This window comes from Garra rufa, chromosome 24 (assembly GCF_049309525.1).
Source record: "Garra rufa chromosome 24, GarRuf1.0, whole genome shotgun sequence".
Classification (NCBI taxonomy): Eukaryota; Metazoa; Chordata; class Actinopteri; order Cypriniformes; family Cyprinidae; genus Garra; species Garra rufa.
Window position 1 is genome coordinate 26139669 of NC_133384.1, and position 18876 is coordinate 26158544.

At 32.2% G+C, this 18876-nt stretch overlaps 2 protein-coding genes across 2 annotated transcripts; one reads left to right on the plus strand and one right to left on the minus strand.

The window, feature by feature from the left end:
- Positions 1-1692: 1692 nt before the first annotated feature.
- Positions 1693-5665, plus strand: cldn11b (claudin 11b). The gene is made up of 3 exons (XM_073831134.1): positions 1693-2008; positions 2516-2680; positions 4137-5665. The coding sequence occupies exons 1-3, from the start codon at positions 1783-1785 to the stop codon at positions 4394-4396; spliced, it is 651 nt and encodes a 216-aa protein (XP_073687235.1). The 5' UTR covers positions 1693-1782; the 3' UTR covers positions 4397-5665.
- Positions 5666-8361: 2696 nt separating this feature from the next.
- slc7a14b (solute carrier family 7 member 14b) lies at positions 8362-17609 on the minus strand. The gene is made up of 7 exons (XM_073831028.1): positions 17315-17609; positions 15529-15765; positions 15231-15448; positions 14974-15120; positions 13662-13870; positions 10897-11747; positions 8362-8684 (listed from the first exon to the last, which is right to left on the minus strand). Exons 1-7 carry the CDS (start codon positions 17607-17609, stop codon positions 8362-8364), a joined length of 2280 nt encoding a protein of 759 aa, XP_073687129.1.
- Between the last annotated feature and the right edge of the window lie 1267 nt (positions 17610-18876).

Below are 18876 nucleotides of genomic sequence, written 5' to 3' on the forward strand. Positions count from 1 at the left end.
ACTGGAGTAATGGCTGCTAAAAATCAGCTTTGTCATCCAGGAATAATTTGCATTAAAAAATCAATATAATAAATTCTAGTTTTAAATAAATAAATAAATCTTTCTGACCCCAAACTTCTGAACAGTGTATGTATGTAGTTATATACATACAGTTGAAGTCAAAAGTTTACATACACCCTGCAGAATCTGCAAAATGTTAATTATTTTAGCAAAATAAGAGGGAACATACAAAATGCATGATATATTTTTTTTATTTAGTTCTGTCCTGAATAAGATATATTTTACATAAAATAATGGAGAAAATAATAGTTGAATTTATAAAAATTACCCTGTTCAAAAGTTTACATTTGCTTGATTCTTAATACTGTGTTGTTATCTAAAATGATCCACAGCTGTTTTTTTGTTTGTGTGTTTGTTTGTTTGTTTGTTTGTCTGTTTGTTTGTTTGTTTGTTTGTTTGTTTGTTTGTTTGTTTGTTTGTTTTTAGTGATAGTTAATGAGTGGCATGTTTGTCCTGAACAGTTAAACGGTCCACCGTTCTTCAGAAAAAAATCCTTTGGGTCCCACAAATTCTTTGGTTTTTCAACATTTTTGTGAATTTGAACCCTTTCCAACAATGACTGTATAATTTTGAGATTCATCTTTCCACACTGAGGAAACAATGCTTTAAGCCATTTAAGCCAGGTTTTTTTTTTTTTTTTTTTTTTTTTTTGAGCATTTGAACCTTCTGTAATAGTTACATATGAGTTCCTCAGTTGTTCTCAGTGTAAAAAGATGCATCTGTAAATCATGCAGTCATTGTTGGAAAGGGTTCAAATTCACAAAAATACTGAAAAACAAAAGAATTTGTGGGACCTGAAGGATTTTTCTGAAGAACAGCGGGCAGTTTAACTGTTCAGGACAAACAATGGATTCATGAACACTAAACAAACAAACAAACAAACAAAACAGCTGTGGATCATTCAGTTAAAAACATAGTATTAGGAAGCAAGCGTATGTAAACTTTTGAACGGGGTCAGTTTTATAAATTCAACTATTGTTTTCTCTGGTGGACTACATGTAAACATCTTTTATGTGAAATATCTTATTCAGGACCGTACTAAATAAAAAAAAAGATAAATTATTATGTACGATCTCTTTTATTTTGATAAGATAATTAAAATTTTGCAGATTCTGCAAGGTGTATGTAAACTTTTGACTGTGAATCTGTTTTCTGTCATTTAGTAAGGGTGGTTTCTCTAAACTTGGGTTGAGTCTTAAAGCATAGGTTTCTGATGTCAAAAATTGGTTTTGAACAGCATAATATCAGATAACCCACTAGATGGCATTCACACCCAAAATAGTAATTTCATACTCCCTCAGAAATCCTCTTGTTATGTTTGACACGAGGCAACCATCGCAAATTTCTGTTGTAGTTTGTGAAATATTGCCACGATTATTTAATTTGGGAATATGCCGAAAACTATAACATTGAGAGAGAAAATAGAAGCAGAGACTTATTAATGCTGTAATAAATCAAAAGATGTTATTCTCCAGAATTTGAGGGCAGGCGATTGTGACGTATGCAGCTGTGCTGTCTTCTGATTGGCTAAAAGTTCTGCTGGGCCCGTCCACTATAAAAAGTAAACTTAACTTACCAAATGGATTGTTTTACGGTCTTCTCCAGCATGCGTTTTATTTAGGACCAGTGATTTTTAAATATTTTTCATGTTTTTGTATTATTTTTCTACTTGAATACCATTAATATTTTCTCTGCGAACACATTTGTGTATATTCAGTCAGAATGTCTCAGAGCTGTCGTCTGCTTTGCGGGTTTTTAATGAGCTGCATCGGCTGGACTGGTATTATAATAGCGACCTCAACAAACGACTGGGTAGTGACCTGTAAGTACGGCATGCACACCTGCAGGAAGATGGATGAGCTGGAGACCAAGGGCTTGTGGACAGAGTGCGTCATCTCTACTGCTCTCTATCACTGCATCTCACTCAACCAGATCCTCGAAATACCAGGTGAGAACATATTTTTCATATTTTATTAAATCATTATTTGTGACCCTGGACCACAAAATCATTCATAAGGGTTCATTTTTTTATCTAAATTTGTACATCATCTGAAAGATGAATAAATAAGCTTGGCCGAGATACAACTATTTGAACATCTGGAATCTGAGGGTGCCAAAAAAATAGAAATATTGAGAAAATCGCCTTTAAAGGTGTCCAAATGAAGTTCTTAGCCATGCATATTACTAATGAATAAATAAGTTTTGATATATTTACGGTAGGAAATTTACAGAATATCAATAATTAAATTATTAAATAATTAAATCGATAATTTTGACCCATACAATGTATTTTTGGCTATTGCTACAAACATACTCGTGCTACTTACAGACTGGTTTTGTGGTCCTGGATCACTTTTTATTTTTTAACTTTTCCATTTTTAAAAGTTCGTGTGTGTGTATATATAAGGACTTTTTCTACAAATACATTATTTGCAATTGTTCTTATTGTTGGAAGCGTACATCCAGACGTCTCGTGCTCTGATGGTCTCCGCCTCTCTGCTCGGTCTGCCCGCTCTGGCGCTGGTTCTGCTGGCGATGCCCTGCGTCAAACTGAGCCAAGAGACCGAAGACACCAAACACAGACGCGCAGTCCTGGGAGGACTTCTTATACTGTTCATATGTGAGTTTTTACTGCGTTATTGATGTGAAATTATATTAGGGTCAGTCTCAGGAAAGAGTGTTATTTACATCTCAACAATGTAGAAATGTCAACGGTCATTTCTTAAAGGGATAGTTCACCCCAAAATTTAAACGGATCATTTGTTCATCCAAATGATGCTCCCAAATCGGTTCACCTCCTTTGTTCTAGAACTCAAAGAGCTAATACTGTGCTGTTTGCTATTTTCGGTGAATGAAAGTTTAAATATCATGTACCTGATGTCATAGGATAACTTTGTTGACACTTTTTCTTAAACATTGAAAAAAAAGCTTTGAGACTTCCGGTTCATTATCCATTATACCCTGTTGAAAAAAACAGCATATGCTGGTTAGGTATGTTTTGGTGCTGGGATGCTGGTTTTAGCTGGTTTATGCTGGTCTTTAGCTGGGTTATGCTGGTCCTTTACTGATTTATGCTGGCCCTTGACCAGCAAAGGACCAGCATAAAGCAGCAAAAAGACCAGCACCAAACTTAATTTTTGATTAGTAATATTCATTGCTTCTTTTGGACAACTTTACAGCTATTTTCTCAGTATTTTGCTTATATATTCAGCTTCAGATGATGTATAAATCTCATTTTTAAATAAATAAATAAATAAATAAAATAAAATAAAAAGACACTTATGACCCTGGTTTTGTGGTCCAGGGTTACAAATAAAGTAATTTGTTAAACTGTTAAAAAATTAGCAGTTCTAAGCAAAATGGTCGATTTTTCTTTTATGACAAAAATCATTAGGATATAAAGTAAAGATCATTTTCAATAAAGGTACTGTGTAAAACTGTCAAAACTTAATTTTTGATTAGTAATATACATTGCTAAGAACTTCATTTGGACAACTTTAAAGCCAATTATCTCAGTATTTTGCTTATATAATCAACTTCAGATGATTGGTTTTGTGGGCCAGGGTCATAAATAAAGTAATTTGTTAAATTGTTCAAAATTTAGCAGTTCTAAGCAAAATGCTAGAAGTTGTCCTCTGGATGCCCATATCCTCTCTAAAGTCAAGCTTTCAACATAAAGGGCTGAAAATGTCCTTGACTGAAGAAACTGTTAAACATCCAGAGATTTCCAACATCCTGTTAGAGTGGGAAGAGCCAGTCATGGTCATTTTTACAGGTGGCTGGTTTGCAATTCTGTAATACAACACAGTCTTAAAGTGTGGTCACAGTTACCATTGTTCAGTCAATTTGCATGAATGAAATGCAGTTATTTCAATGAGAATCTTTATTTACTAGAATTTCATGTAAGGGCAAAAGATTTCCATACACAGGTTGAAATTTTTCATGTTGACCCACAGAAAGCTTGTTATACATCCCTTCACCATTGTATATTGACTTTTTACTACTGTGACTACTTGTAACTTTTTATTCTTCATGATTATGGCACTACATTACAGCGGCCTTCCTCTTGTTTACAGCTTTGTGTGGGATGGTGTCGACGGTGTGGTTCCCCATCGGAGTGCTTCACGAAGACGGCCTCATGTCGTTCGGATTCTCCCTGTATGCTGGCTGGGTTGGTTCAGCTCTTTGTTTTTTTGGCAGCTCGGTGATGATTTGTTGCTCGAGGGGCGACGGCCCAAGTCAAAATCCTGAAAACCGCTACTACTACTCAAAACACAGCGGAGTTACCAATTCCAACCCTCCTATAAACAGCCATGCCAAAAGCGCACATGTGTGAGGGCGAAGACGCACTGGATAAAGACCGCAGGCTCCTTACCTCAAGATTCAAACACACACCGATGAAATATGTGAAGAATTTGTTTTGTACTGCCATGGTTTGACTGCAAACATGTGAACAGAATTCGTTGAAAACTTCTTTTTTTCGCTAAAACTCGCAGGCGTTTGAACATTTAAGGCTTTGTTTGGACAGACCTTGAAATGAATCCAAAGGGAAATAGGTCTCTCTTCCCTGTGTTTTTTAATCGACATTTGTGAGACAAAGTATTTACATAGTATTCGTTTTGTTTTATATTTTATTTTTCCAGCACCTCGTGTAAAAGTTGCGCATATAAGCTTATTAGCTCATGCCAACATTTAGGAAAGCATGTACACCCAGACAGACAGATAGACAGACGGACAGGAAACTTGCATGGTTAAATGACCAGATGTCATCTGCACTGTTTTCCTGATCTCCTCACAGCATCCTGCACACAGCCTCCTAGGAAATAAGCTTTTGAAATTTGAGAAAAAATATCTGAAAGAGGAAAACCGGTCATTTTTCTGCTCTTATATGGTTGGTGATTGATTCATTGTGGTAATGCGTTATTTTATGCGCTGTTTGGAAGTTATACTTCTTATACTGTCCACTATGTTACACAAATGTAATGTGTCTGAATGAAAACATCAACTTGCAAAATATTTAAAGGTATAGTTCACCCAAAAATGAAAATGACCCCATGATTTACTCACCCTCAGTCCATCCTCATATATATAAATGTCATATATGACTTTCTTCTTTCAGACAAATACAACCAAAGTTATATTAAAAAATGTCCTGGCTCTTCCAAGCTTTATAATGGTAGTGAATGGCTGTTGAGATTTTGAAGTCCAATTAAGTGCATCCAAGTTTTAAATATGGATATTTTCTTACACAAACATATCGATCCACTTCAGAAGACCTTTATTAACCCTGACGCCATGTGGAGTACTTTTCATGATGGATAGTCGCACTTTATTGGGCTTCAAAATCTCAACACCCATTTACTGCCATTATAAAGATTGGAAGAGCTAGGGCATTTTTTAACATAACTTAAAAAAAAAAAAAAAATCATACACACCTAGGATGGCTTGAGGATGAGATTTTTTGGTAAGCTATCCCTTTAAAAAAAAAACTAAAAAACAATTATTGTTATAGCTGACACAAAAAAGACACAATTTGTGCTTGTAAAATATATTAATTTTAATATTTCATTTTAAATATATTTGTATATTCTTTTCAAACATGTAACCCTTGATCTCTGTGTATATAAATGTGTTCTGAATCTGAATGATTTTACGCACACAGCCGTGGGGAAGAAATGTCAACATCCCCGTGCAAACCTAAACAAGGGTGAAACCACAAGAGTAAGACATTTCTACAAACCAACAGAGAAAGAATTTGATATCAATGTCGCAAAATATTTTGAGAACTATTAAGCTTTCACAGGGAGCCAATCATAATATTTCCCCTTGAAATTCAAGGGAGAGCTTGAGATTTTAGATCAAACACAGCTGTGGAGATGATGTAAGGTGAAAAGTCCACTCAATGCATCTTCAGAGGGTTTTTGCTCATGTAGTAACAACTTGCATCGGTTTTTGCTTCAAAGAGGCATCCTGAGGTTTTATATGGAGAAGACAAGGGCATTGCTTTTAGTACTGTTTGAATTTAAAACCAACACTGAAACAGCAGCTCACATCAGAAAGACATACTAGTTTTGTTCGATATCTAAGCATATATTTGGTCATTTAAAGGCACTTATTAAGCCTCAATTAAAAAACTTGTCTAAACATCCCTCTAGATAATCGCTTATCTGTCACAAGGTGCAAATGCTTTTAACAAGTACATGTTCAAGAACAAAAGTTTTAGGTTTTCTAAGAAATACACTCAAAAATGTTTTCATAAATACTGAGACAAGATTAACAACATCAGTCCTAGAAAATCCATTGGTGACTGATTTTGTCAAGTAGAATGTGTTCCTGGATTAATGTTTGGTCCTGTCAAACAAGCACAGCACTAACCCTAACCATTAACTAAGGTCTTAATTAAAGTGTGTTGGTTAATTTTTCAACCAATATTTAGTCAAAAATATAGTTTAAGTACATACTCATTTATTTTAAAGTCAGCTTAAATGAAAGTTTAGGTTTTCCAAAAATTCCAAATTTGAAACATTTTATATATTTTTATATAGACTTTGTAATTTTCATGTATTTTTATTTAGACAAAAATGTATTTATTTCTTGAAGTGGTGTTACTATTCTTATAATTTTTGTCAACAATATGTTTTAAATAGATAAAAAAGTTACTCAAGACAAACTTTAGGTTGGCTTGAGAAAGCCTAGCGTGAAAAGTTGAAAAACAGTTATAAAGTATAGATAGTCAGATAGATAAATAGATGAAACAACTGAATGACTGAACAAATGAATGAACAAATGATAGATAGATAGAACCAATAAAAAATTGACAAATGAAAGAACGATAGAAAGATAGATACAACCACTTAACAACTAAATGAACAAGTAAAAAAAACGATGGATGGACAGATTGATAGAACAAAAGCACAAACAAACCACCAATAAAAAAATGGACAAACGAACAATAGACAGACAGACAGACAGATAGATAGATAGATAGATAGATAGATAGATAGATAGATAGATAGATAGATAGATAGATAGATAGATAGATAGATAGAACAAATGAATGACTAAACAAACAAATGAATGAAAGATGGATGGATGGGTAGATAGAAAGAAAGAATGAAAGACCAAACAAACATGGACGAAGGAACGAACAAACGAACGCTAGAAAGAAAGATAGATATAGATTAACTGGACAAACAAATGAACTGAACAAATGATAGAACAAACTAATGATAGATAGATAGATAGATAGATAGATAGATAGATAGATAGATAGATAGATAGATAGATAGATAGATAGATAGATAGATAGATAGATAGAATAAAATGGACAAATGAAAGAACGATAGAAAGATAGATACAACAACTAAACCAACAAATGAAAAAACAATGGATGGACAAATTGATAGAACGAAAGGACAAACATAAATATACCAAAAAAATGGACAAACAAACAAATGATAGAACAAACATAGATAGATAGATCAAACAAATGAACAACAGAACCAATGAAAAAATGAACAAACGAATGATAGAATAATAGAAAGATTGAACTTAACGACAATGAAACGGACAATGAAAGAACGATGGATGGATAGACAGATGGAACAACTGAATGACTGAACAAACAAACGATAGATAGATAGATAGATAGATAGAATAAAATGGACAAATGAAAGAACGATAGAAAGATAGATACAACAACTAAACCAACAAATGAAAAAACAATGGATGGACAAATTGATAGAACGAAAGGACAAACATAAATATACCAAAAAAATGGACAAACAAACAAATGATAGAACAAACATAGATAGATAGATCAAACAAATGAACAACAGAACCAATGAAAAAATGAACAAACGAATGATAGAATAATAGAAAGATTGAACTTAACGACAATGAAACGGACAATGAAAGAACGATGGATGGATAGACAGATGGAACAACTGAATGACTGAACAAACAAACGATAGATAGATAGATAGATAGATAGATAGATAGATAGATAGATAGATAGATAGATAGATAGATAGATAGATAGATAGATAGATCTTATCTACATAGTATCTACATAGATATTCTTATATGTTTTAAAATTGTTTCATTAGCATCATGATGCATATTTTCATTTTGTCTTCACTATTGTTTGACATTTTTCATTTTTAAAAACTTTTTTCATTTAAAAACTACATTTTAAAATGTTCATCAGTAGTTTAATTGATCCAGGAACATATTCTGTTTTCCAAAATCAAGGTCACTCAAATCCATGCTCTACTCTGATAGCAGTGTAGTGTGTATTGCTCACTCGGGTGAATAATCGTCATTGACCAGCTCCTCAAAGCCTTTATTGGTCCTGCCTTTGCTTCTGGAATTGTGACTGTTGGATGGTCTCTGTTCATCGCAGTGCTGGTAGTGTTTCTGGTACTGATAGCCGCGCTCCTCAGCCGCCCAGCCCTGGTACTGTCCATCATCTTCGTCCTCCTGAGGAGCGAGTTCTTCATCGATGTTGAAGCTGTCCACCTCTGTGTCGTATCTCTGGTAGGAGCTGGCGCGAGCCGCTTCCTCTCTAGCGCTGAGTTCCAGTGAGCTGTTCCACATCCCGTAGCTAAAATAGATCAGCACACCTGTAGGACCAAGAGATAAGGTCAATTTAGGCAAATTCAAACTATATTTGTTGGTGTATACGCTAATATAGTTATCGCTATAGTAACGGTAATTATTCTTGGTGTAAATGGGCCTTTATAGATGATGCTGCACAATAATAATTGTGATTTGGCTTTAAAATGCGATTAAAAAAAACTGTATTGCTGTGGCACAATTAAAACATTATAATTATTATTACTAAATCACAAAATATAATTTCATATTATGTTTTTATTTAGATAAAAATATATTTAAATAACATTAAATAATATATGTAAAGACAAATAATAATTACAAATTTTATTATAGATTTATTTTTTCACTGAAATAAATATAATATTTTTATTTAAAAAATATTACATTATATTTTTTATTTAGCTTTTGATTTAATAACGATAATAATTATTATTATTTGTTATAATTATTATTACTAAATCACAAAATATTATTTCATATTATTATTTTATTTAAATATTTATAATAAAAATAATTAATACTATAATATCTAAATTTATATTGTTTTTATTTAGACAATAAATGTATTTAAATAATAGTAAATATATGTAAACAATATATTTAACAGAATATATTTCATTTTATAGTGAAATAATACAATAGTAAACGTTCTTGACTTTATTTAGACAATAATTAATATATGTAAATAGCATTAAATAATATATTTAAATAATATAGCAATATATAATACAATTATATAAATAATATATGTAAATAAATAAATATAATGATGTTAATAATAGTAATATTTCTTTTTATTATATTTGGATAATAAATTATTTTAAATAATATTTAATATTATTCATTACTATTGTATTTTTCACTGTGAATTTCTTTTTATTTAAAAAAATATGTTTCATTTAGTTTTTGATTTAGTAGTAATAATAATAATAATAATAATACAAATAATAATTATTATTTCTAAATCACAAAATATTATTTCATAATTTCAAAAATAGGAAACATTATAATAGTAAAATTTCTTAGTTTGTTTTTATTTACATAATAAGTAATATATTTAAATAACATTAAATAATATATGTAAATAATATAGTAAATAATAGAATATATTTGATTTTACATTGATATTACACTATAAATATTACAATAGTAAAATTTCTTATTTTGGTTTTTATTTAGATAATATAATAATCAATGTAAATAACATTAAATACTATATGTAAATAATAAAGTGAATAATACAATATATAAATAATATTTGTAAATAAATATAATGATGTTTGTTTTATTTGGATTATAGATATACAATAATTATAGATCATTTTAAATAATATATTTTTATTTAGTTGTTGATTTACTACTACGACTACTACTAATAATAATATCTATTATTATTATTACTAAATCACAAAATATTATTTAATATTTTATTTAAATATTTATAATAAAAATAGGAAACATTATTATAGTAAAATTTATTATTTTGTTTTTATTTACATAATAAATATGTGCAAATAATATAGTCAATAATAAAATATATTTGATTTTACATTATTATTACATTATAAACATTACAACAGTAACATTTCTTGTTTTTATTTAGATATTATAATAAATCATAAATTTAAATACCAATTAATAATATATGTAAATAATATAGTGAATAATACAATTTATAAATAATATTTGTAAATAAATATAATGATGTTTGTTTTATTTGGATTATAGATCATAAAATAATTGTAAATAATATTTATATTCCAATCACTGTGATCATATTTTTTATTTAAAAAATAATAATAATAATAAAATTAAATTAAATTTATTGTAGTTTTTAAAATATTATTTAAGTATTACTCAATCACAAAATATTATTTCATATTATTTAAAATTTTATTTAAATATTTATAATAAAAAAAGGAAATACTACTATTGTAATATTTCACTGTAAAATAAAATACAGTATTAGGGGGAAAAAAATTTCGCATTACAACTGTAAAATCACAACACTAATATTTATGACTGTCTTAATTTTTTCTTTTTCAAATGTTAAATCATATGAGCACATCGAAATTTTCTTTTTGTTAATGAAATCACAGTCTTTGCAATTTCATAATCATGTTAAGTTACATCAAAGTTTCGTTTTCGTTTCATTTTTTATTTTGATTAATCTTGCGGCTCTAATATGGAGCATATATAAGAGAAGATCTTGCTTACCCAGTGAGCACCACACCACAAAGCGCACCCAGGTGATGCTAGAGAGTTTGAGCATGAGGTAAATGTTCACCAGCATGGCAGCGGTGGGCACAAAGGGCACACAAGGTGCCATGTAGGGCAGCTTTTTAGGGTTCTCAGGCTGCCGGAGAATAATAATAAACAAAGCAACCATGAGGACAATCACAGTCATTATAAAAGGCAATATCGCCCAGCGGGCTCCTCCGGAGACCTGGTCGAAACCATAGATGACAAGCATCCAGAGAAAGAAGGTCAAGACGAAGAAAAGGAGGACACATGAAGTAACAGTGCGTCCCGTTGCAGGAGTAGGCTTATCGCCCAAGTTGGGCAGGCCCATACGCATCCGTATAGTGTAATAATGAGACCCTAATATGCGTTTCCAGACACTGTTGGAGTCATCCATCTCAATGCCGTTTTCTCCAATGCCGTAGCCGGAACTATCCGACTGGTAGCCTCCAGAATCCGACTTTTCAATCAGCGTTTCGTCATCTCCCTTGGAGGGGAGGTTCTTGGCCCCACAGGGATTTTCGGTGTACTCTTCTCCATCAGGTGAGTTCATGTCTTTCTCACTTGCTGCCATCATTTCCTCCTTCCTCTTACGTTCCTTCTCTTCCTCCTCGGTGAGGAAACTGGTGAAGCCGTCTCTGTCGGGCTGATATCGCAGAAGGAGAATACATACTGACACCAGGGTGTAGGCCAGAAGTGTGCCGATGGACATCATCTCGATCAGGTCCCTCAGACTCACCAGGAGAGCCAACAGAGCAGCCAGAGAGCCTGATACAGCACAGGCCACCACAGGGGTCTCTGTGTGCGGACTCACAAACGACAGGATCCTGGTGTAAACACAAAGAGATCAGGGTTATTATCGATAACTAAAACTAAGCCATAAAAAAAAAAACATTTTGTTACTTGAAATAAAATTTACATTTTTTTTAAAGCATTTTATTTCAGCTACTGCCAAGACAACATTTTTCATCTTTTGGAGTCATCCATCTCAATGCCGTTTTTTAAAGCATTTTATTTCAGCTACTGCAAAGACAACATTTTTCATCTTCAGGTTAATTTAACTTTAAGTACTAAAACTAATAAATAAAAATGTATAAAAAAAAAATGGGGACATTTTTAAAAAACTAAAAATAATAAAATTAGTAAAATTGCAACCAAAAAAAAAACATAATTGCACTTTTTCTAATAAAATTTGATTAAAAAAAAAATCTAGACTCAATGTATAAAAAACTACATACACATAATTACATATTACATATTAAACTTTAATAAAACTAATATAAATTACAGAAACCTACTACAAAAAAGAAGCACAGCAACCCTGGATTTTTTTTTTTTTTTTTGAATTACATACAATTTAAATGACCTATAATGAATTAAATTAAATTAAATTAAATTAAATTAAATTAAATTAAATTAAATTAAATTAAATTAAATTAAATTAAATTAAATTAAATTAAATTAAATTAAATTAAATTTTTCCTCCATGCCAGCTACTGAAATGAGCCGCTCTGTGAAACAGCCAATCAGAGCAGAACTCCTCATTATTATTCATGAACCTTCCAAATAAGGAAGAGATAACAGAGCATTTCATTCTAGGGACAAATCCTAGGGTTGTAAATGGACTTGTAAAACCATTTATGGAGACTTTTTGCCCTTTCCTATGCCATATACCTTCTATGTAGATATAAGATAACAATTTAAAATATTGTATCAATGCATTCTATGGCACCTTTAAAATTTTTGTAATTTTGTTATAGGATTTTGTCATTTTTATTATTTTACTATTTATTACAGTAGTTTGCTGTGCTTTGTTTCAGAGATGAACAATTTGGCAGAATTTTTCTGATTGAAGCATTAATATTTTGTGATTAAGACATAAAATACATTATTGTTTTTTCTACATTAAAATGTAATTTAAAAAAATTGCAGGTTTGCTGTGATTGTTTGTAGGGCTGCACAATGTGGCCAAAAAATAAAAATAAAAAATGTATATATATTTGTTTGTAAGGCTCCACAATTTAGCTAAAATATTATGTTAAAACATGTTGTAGGTTTTTGTAAATAAATTAATTAATAAAGGATAAATTTGAAGTAATTTTATTGTAGGTTTCCATCATTTTTTGTATTTTTTTCTTCTTTTATTATGCGTAGTTGTTGGTTGTTGTTGTTTTTTTTACATAAAATCTTGGCCACATTTTAGTGCCCTACAAACAAATACAATAATCTTAGATTTACTTCAATTAGATTTTATCAGAAAAAATACAGTTAAGTTTAAAGTTTTGGTAATTTTGTTGTATGTTTTTGTCAGTTTCAGAATTTTTATTTTTTGTTTGTGTATATAGTTTTTAATCCCAAAATTTTAGCCAAATTGTACAGCTCCAAAAAAGAAGCACAGTAACCCTGGATTTTTTAAATTACATACAATTTAAATTGCAAAAGCATTTCCCCCCTGAAAAGTTAATGTTTTGTTGCAATTTTGATATTTTTTATTAATATTATTATTTTTATGTGTATACAGTATACACAATTTGGCTGAATTTTTCTGATTAAAGCATTTATATTTTGTGATTAAGACATATTTGAAAAAAAAACACACACACAACATCTAATAAAACTTACAAAAATAAAAATATTATATTAAAGTAAAGATAAAATCTAATTCAAAATATTACCAAAACCTGTAAAAGTATTTAAATGGTACCAATATAACACTAAAACACATTTTTTTACACATGTACCTGAACAGCAGACCATCTCCTGCCATGGCATAGATGACTCTGGGCATAGGGAACAGAGATCCCAGCAGACTAACTGTGAGTCCTGCGACAGCACCCACGGCTACAATATACTTCCCTGCCAGGAAGCCGTGAACGGCAAACATCTCCATAAGCGGAGCATCGCCATCAATCATGTTAAATGGCACCAACAATGTCAGAATCACACTCACCTAAGACATACAAACAAGTAAAATGCTTATTATGTGGCAGTTTGTCACAACAATTTACAATGCAAAGGCATGTAATGTCCTTTAGGACACAATCTTGTTCCAGATTTCGAGGTGTGGCTATGAATGGATGCTGTACAATATACTTCCCTGCCAATTCCACTGCACAATAAGAAATCTCATGATGCATTTAATCTGTCTCAGGAGAGAAAAGCAAATCGCTTTCAAATTAATATTTGAAAAAAGGATGAGCAGAGGTCTTCAGCTCTAGGGATCAGAATATGGCTTAAATTAATAACAGGCCAGCTCTGAAGTGCTTGAATGATTCATTGAATTGTTTGAATGTCCAATGTAGGCTGGAAAACAGAATATGGAAGTCTGTTGCACATTACTCCTATTTACAGTTGAAAACTAGGAGTGTCAGTAGCATACATTAATCATGAATATTATCACATCTTAAGTCTTTAGAAAGTGACAAATAATATCATATATTGTAAACATATTGTACATTTCTAAAAAATAGGTTTTGCCTTTTTGTCGCCATCTCTGTTTGAAACCTGCAATTGCAGTTATTTGTGGAATTATCTTCTTAAAGGAACACTCCACTTTTTTTGGAAATAGGCTCGTTCTCCAACTCCCCCCGAGTTAATAAGTTGAGTTTTACTGTTTTGAAATCCATTCAGCCGTTCTCCTGTTCTGGCGATATCACTTTTAGCATAGCTTAGCATAGATCATTGAATCCTATTAGACCAATAGCAAAAGTGAAATCAGTAGCAAAGAAATTAAGGATTTTGAGGAAAACATTCCAGGATTCTCTCTATAAAGGTGGGTTAAAAGTACAAACTGGCTCCACATTGGCCAACATTGAAGTCCACTATATGGAGAAAAATCCTGGAATGTTTTCCTCAAAAACCTTAATTTCTTTTCGACTGAAGAAAGAAAGACATGAACATCTTGGATGACATATGGTGAGTAAATCATCAGGAACTTTAATTCTGTAAGTGAACTAAGTCCTTAGAAAGCAGAATCATGACAGAAATAATATAATTTTTGGTAAACTTCTTCACAGTTCAGTATTCGAGTATGAGACGGGTCACTGTACTCACAGAGACGTACGCTGTAAGACAGGTGATGAGAGAGGCTGTAATGGCATAAGGAATGGAAGTGTCGGGACTCTTGGCCTCTTCTCCTGTGGTAGCAATAATATCAAAGCCAATGAAGGCATAGAAACAGGTTGCAGCTCCTTGCATGACCTAAAGAGCGCACAAAAATGGATCTCTGTTAAAGTAGAATGCTCATTTTGCTAAACACCACATTCAACAAAGACAAATAAAGTACATTCCCATACAGTTAACATTCTTACCCCTGACCAGCCATAGGGCAGAAACCTCCCATCTTCCCAGTTGGCTCCAGAAAGGAAAAACAGTCCGGCAAGCACCATAAACACCCATACGACTAAGTTAACAACATTCAGCACATTATTGAAGCTCACAGAGTTTTTCACCCCTAAACCTACAATTACTGTCACCACCATAGCGATCAGCAAAGCCAGCAGGTCTGGATAAGATTCCTCTCCCTTACCTGGAATGAGACAAACAAATGAACTGTGTAAGGAACACAAGTGATTTATTTGCTATCTGATTACTAGGAAAGACTCTCACCCAGGCCATTCAGTGTTCCAAGATGGTTGATCATGTAGCGGCTGATAGTGTGATTGGCTAAAGAGTCGAACATGCTGCTTAGTGCACTGGCCCCCGCCGCTGTGCCAATCAGATATTCCAAAATGAGATTCCAGCCAATGAAAAAGGCCACAAATTCTCCCACTGTGACATAACTGTATGTGTAGGCGGAGCCTGTTGTTTTAGGCACTCTCACTCCAAACTCAGCATAGCAGACACCTGTGTGAAAATCACTGAGATTAGCTGTTTGACAAGTTCATAATGGAGAAACAGTTAGAGTCAATATCTAGAATTTTATTTGGATGTGGCCTTGAACTGGTTTAGTTCTCAGTTTATCGTCTCCATGCGTTTTCACTCTCTGATTATTGTTTTATGTTTATGCTGGCAAGAATTATGCTGGCTAGAAATTATAATGAATAACAATAATATAATACATTTACTAATTTTATATTTATATATACTTTTTTTTCATTTTCTGTTTATTAGGAAAAAGTTATTTATAGTTAAAGCTTAAAAGTTTTACTGGAAATCAAAATTATTTATAATTATTATTTAATGTAGCAATTATAAAAATGAATAATAATATAATAATGCATTTACGAACTATATATTTATATACAGTGTTACATTTTCTTTTTTTGTTTATTAGAAAAAAGTAATTAAAAGTTAAAGCTTACCATGTTAAAATTATTCATACCCTTTGCAAACTGTCACAGTCTATGGGAAAATCTATACTAAAAGTTCTATACCATTCCAAATAGTCCAAGCTGTTCTAAAGCATCCTATTTACCCTGACACAAAAATTTAATTGTTTGGCCACAATGATGTAGCCTTCATTTGGCGTAAAAAAGTCTTCAACCCTAAGAACACCATCCCCACTGTAAAACAAGGTGGTGGGAACCTAATGTTTTGGGGGTGTTTTTCAGCTGGTGCACCTTCCAACCTGAAAGAATTAGAGCTCATCGCTAAAGATCAGGCTGATGGCAAGGAGACCCTCCAACCTGAAAGAGTTAGAGCTCATCACTAAAGATCAGGGTGATGGCAAGGAGACCCTCCAACCTGAAAGAGTTGGAGCTCATCGCTAAAGATGAATGGGCAAAAACAGCAGAGGAGACATGCAAATAGCTGGTCAGCAATTGTAGGAAGCGTTTGATTGCTGTAATAGCCAATAAAGGCTTTTCTATTGATTATTGAGAAGGGTATGAATAATTTTGGACATGCCACTTTTTGTTCAAATGTAAATAAAAGACGACTAGTAATTTTTTTCCACAATGATGCCTTTTGCACATCATATTATCTTCTGTGAGACATCTGTGTCATTTCTAATAAAAAAACTTGCTGGTTGAATAAAAGTAACATTAAGTCAGAATTTGCCAGGGGTATGAATCATTTCGGGCTTGACTGTATATAATAATAATAATAAAACCTGCAATTGTGAAGTTTTCTAGAAAGATGTGAGGCCTATTTACACTAGAGCACCAGCAGTGATTTCTGACACTCCACTCTTAAAAAATGGTTCCAAAAGGGTGTTTTTGCAGTGATGCCATAGAAGAACCATTTTTGAAAAGTTCTTAAAAAGAACCATTTGGAAGAACATTTAAAAAATCTGAAGAACCTTTTTTGACTATAAAGACTTTTCTGCATGTGAAAGGTATTATGGATGTTGAAGGTTCTTCATGGAACCATCAATGACCATCAATAAAGAACATTTATTTTAGAGTGTATGTAAATGTAAATTCAAACTGTTCATAAAGTGATAAAGTCTCACCTGACAGAATGGATGCAACAGCTGCAATGATGAAGGACAAGATCACTCCAGGTCCAGCCATTTCCTTAGCCACAAGCCCAGCCACAACATACATGCCAGTGCCCACACAGCTGCCCACCCCAAGTGACACCAGATCCACCGTAGTGAGCACACGGGCAAGTCTGGTGCCATGCAGGTCATCTGAGCCCTGCATGGAGTCCACAGGCTTAGTGCGCAGGATCCGTGAGTGGAGTCCATACCAGGACGACTCCCACTCGATTCTCCTGGGGTCCAGTTTAGCAAAGACAGCGTTCATCCTCCAGCACAGGAAGACTGGGATAAAAGCAGGGTGAGGTTTGTCCTTTCTTACGTGTTTCCAGGTGTTTCCTCTGAACTTGTCTTGTATGAGTGTCTCCTGCTTTATTCTTTGCTCCCTCCTCTCTGTCTCTCTCTCTCTCTCTCTCACACACACAGTGTCTCAGAGAGGATCCATGAGCTGATCAATCAACATAGTGCTCTGTAGCAATCCTGCAAAGCATATAAATCACATATCATCCACAAATAATGAAACATAATCAACACAAACAAAATATTAGGTTGGGTTTAATAGTACAGAGCAACATGTTAGAATAGTGGAACAATGGAAAGTGTCCCTTCATTCACTTAGGTGAAATGTTGCTATGGTGGCACGTCTCATTAAACTTGCAGATTAGCATATGGAGAGCATCAGATATCCAGTGGACATTGATATACTAATAGAGAGAACAATGTGAAGAGAATGTCATATTTCAGCCTGGAGAAACAGTACTGAGGTCTGTGAACAGAACTAAACGTTGATAGTTCAATGTTATTTGGACAGATAAGCATAGAAATAGTTTAAAATGTACAGTATATATAGTCTTACTAAAGAAATAGAATATATATCATATTACTAACTAGATTAATGGATACAGATTAATAAAATACATTTTCAAGTCTTCCTAAAACAAAACAACATCATTATCTTATTATTATATATTATATACATTGTGCAGTTTTATGTACTGTTTAGAAAATTCCTGCTAATACCATATTTTAGCATATTTTACATATAAATTATTGTCAGAAGTCTTACTAAAGCAAAACAATAGTGTTATACAATATCTAAAAAATTATTAAATATTTTTTAATATTTAAGATGAGCCTCAAAACCCCTCCTGCTTTGAACATTTAATGTATACATTAATGTATGTAATTATTTTTGTGAATTAAATTCTATTCTTATATTTTCTGCATTTGTGTTAATGTAAGTTTTTGTCATTTTATTAGTTGTAGTTCTTTTATAATATGCTAAAATATATTTTTGTTTATTTTTTATTTTAGCTTTAGTTTACTCTAAATGAAAATGAGAAAAGTTGTTTAATTTTTAATTTTGTTTTAGTTAACATTTATTGTATTTCTTTTTTTTTTTTTTTTTTTTTTTTTTTGGTGTTTAACACCATTTATTTTGTATAAATTGCATGAAAACTTAATCCAGATTATTACAATGTTTATATTGTATGTATTATATATACGTACAACAAATCTAATTTTTTAAATTTAAG

Excerpts from the sequence above, each read along its gene's own strand:
- cldn11b (XM_073831134.1), top strand. The coding sequence starts at position 1,783 with ATGTCTCAGAGCTGTCGTCTGCTTTGCGGGTTTTTAATGAGCTGCATC. Across the intron at positions 2,009-2,515 it reads CCAGATCCTCGAAATACCAG|CGTACATCCAGACGTCTCGT; the intron begins GTGAGAACATAT and ends TATTGTTGGAAG. Across the intron at positions 2,681-4,136 it reads ACTTCTTATACTGTTCATAT|CTTTGTGTGGGATGGTGTCG; the intron begins GTGAGTTTTTAC and ends TCTTGTTTACAG.
- slc7a14b (XM_073831028.1), bottom strand. The coding sequence starts at position 17,609 with ATGAACGCTGTCTTTGCTAAACTGGACCCCAGGAGAATCGAGTGGGAG. Across the intron at positions 13,871-14,973 it reads GTCTTACAGCGTACGTCTCT|GTGAGTGTGATTCTGACATT; the intron begins GTGAGTACAGTG and ends TGTATGTCTTAG. Across the intron at positions 11,748-13,661 it reads GGAGATGGTCTGCTGTTCAG|GATCCTGTCGTTTGTGAGTC; the intron begins GTACATGTGTAA and ends TGTTTACACCAG.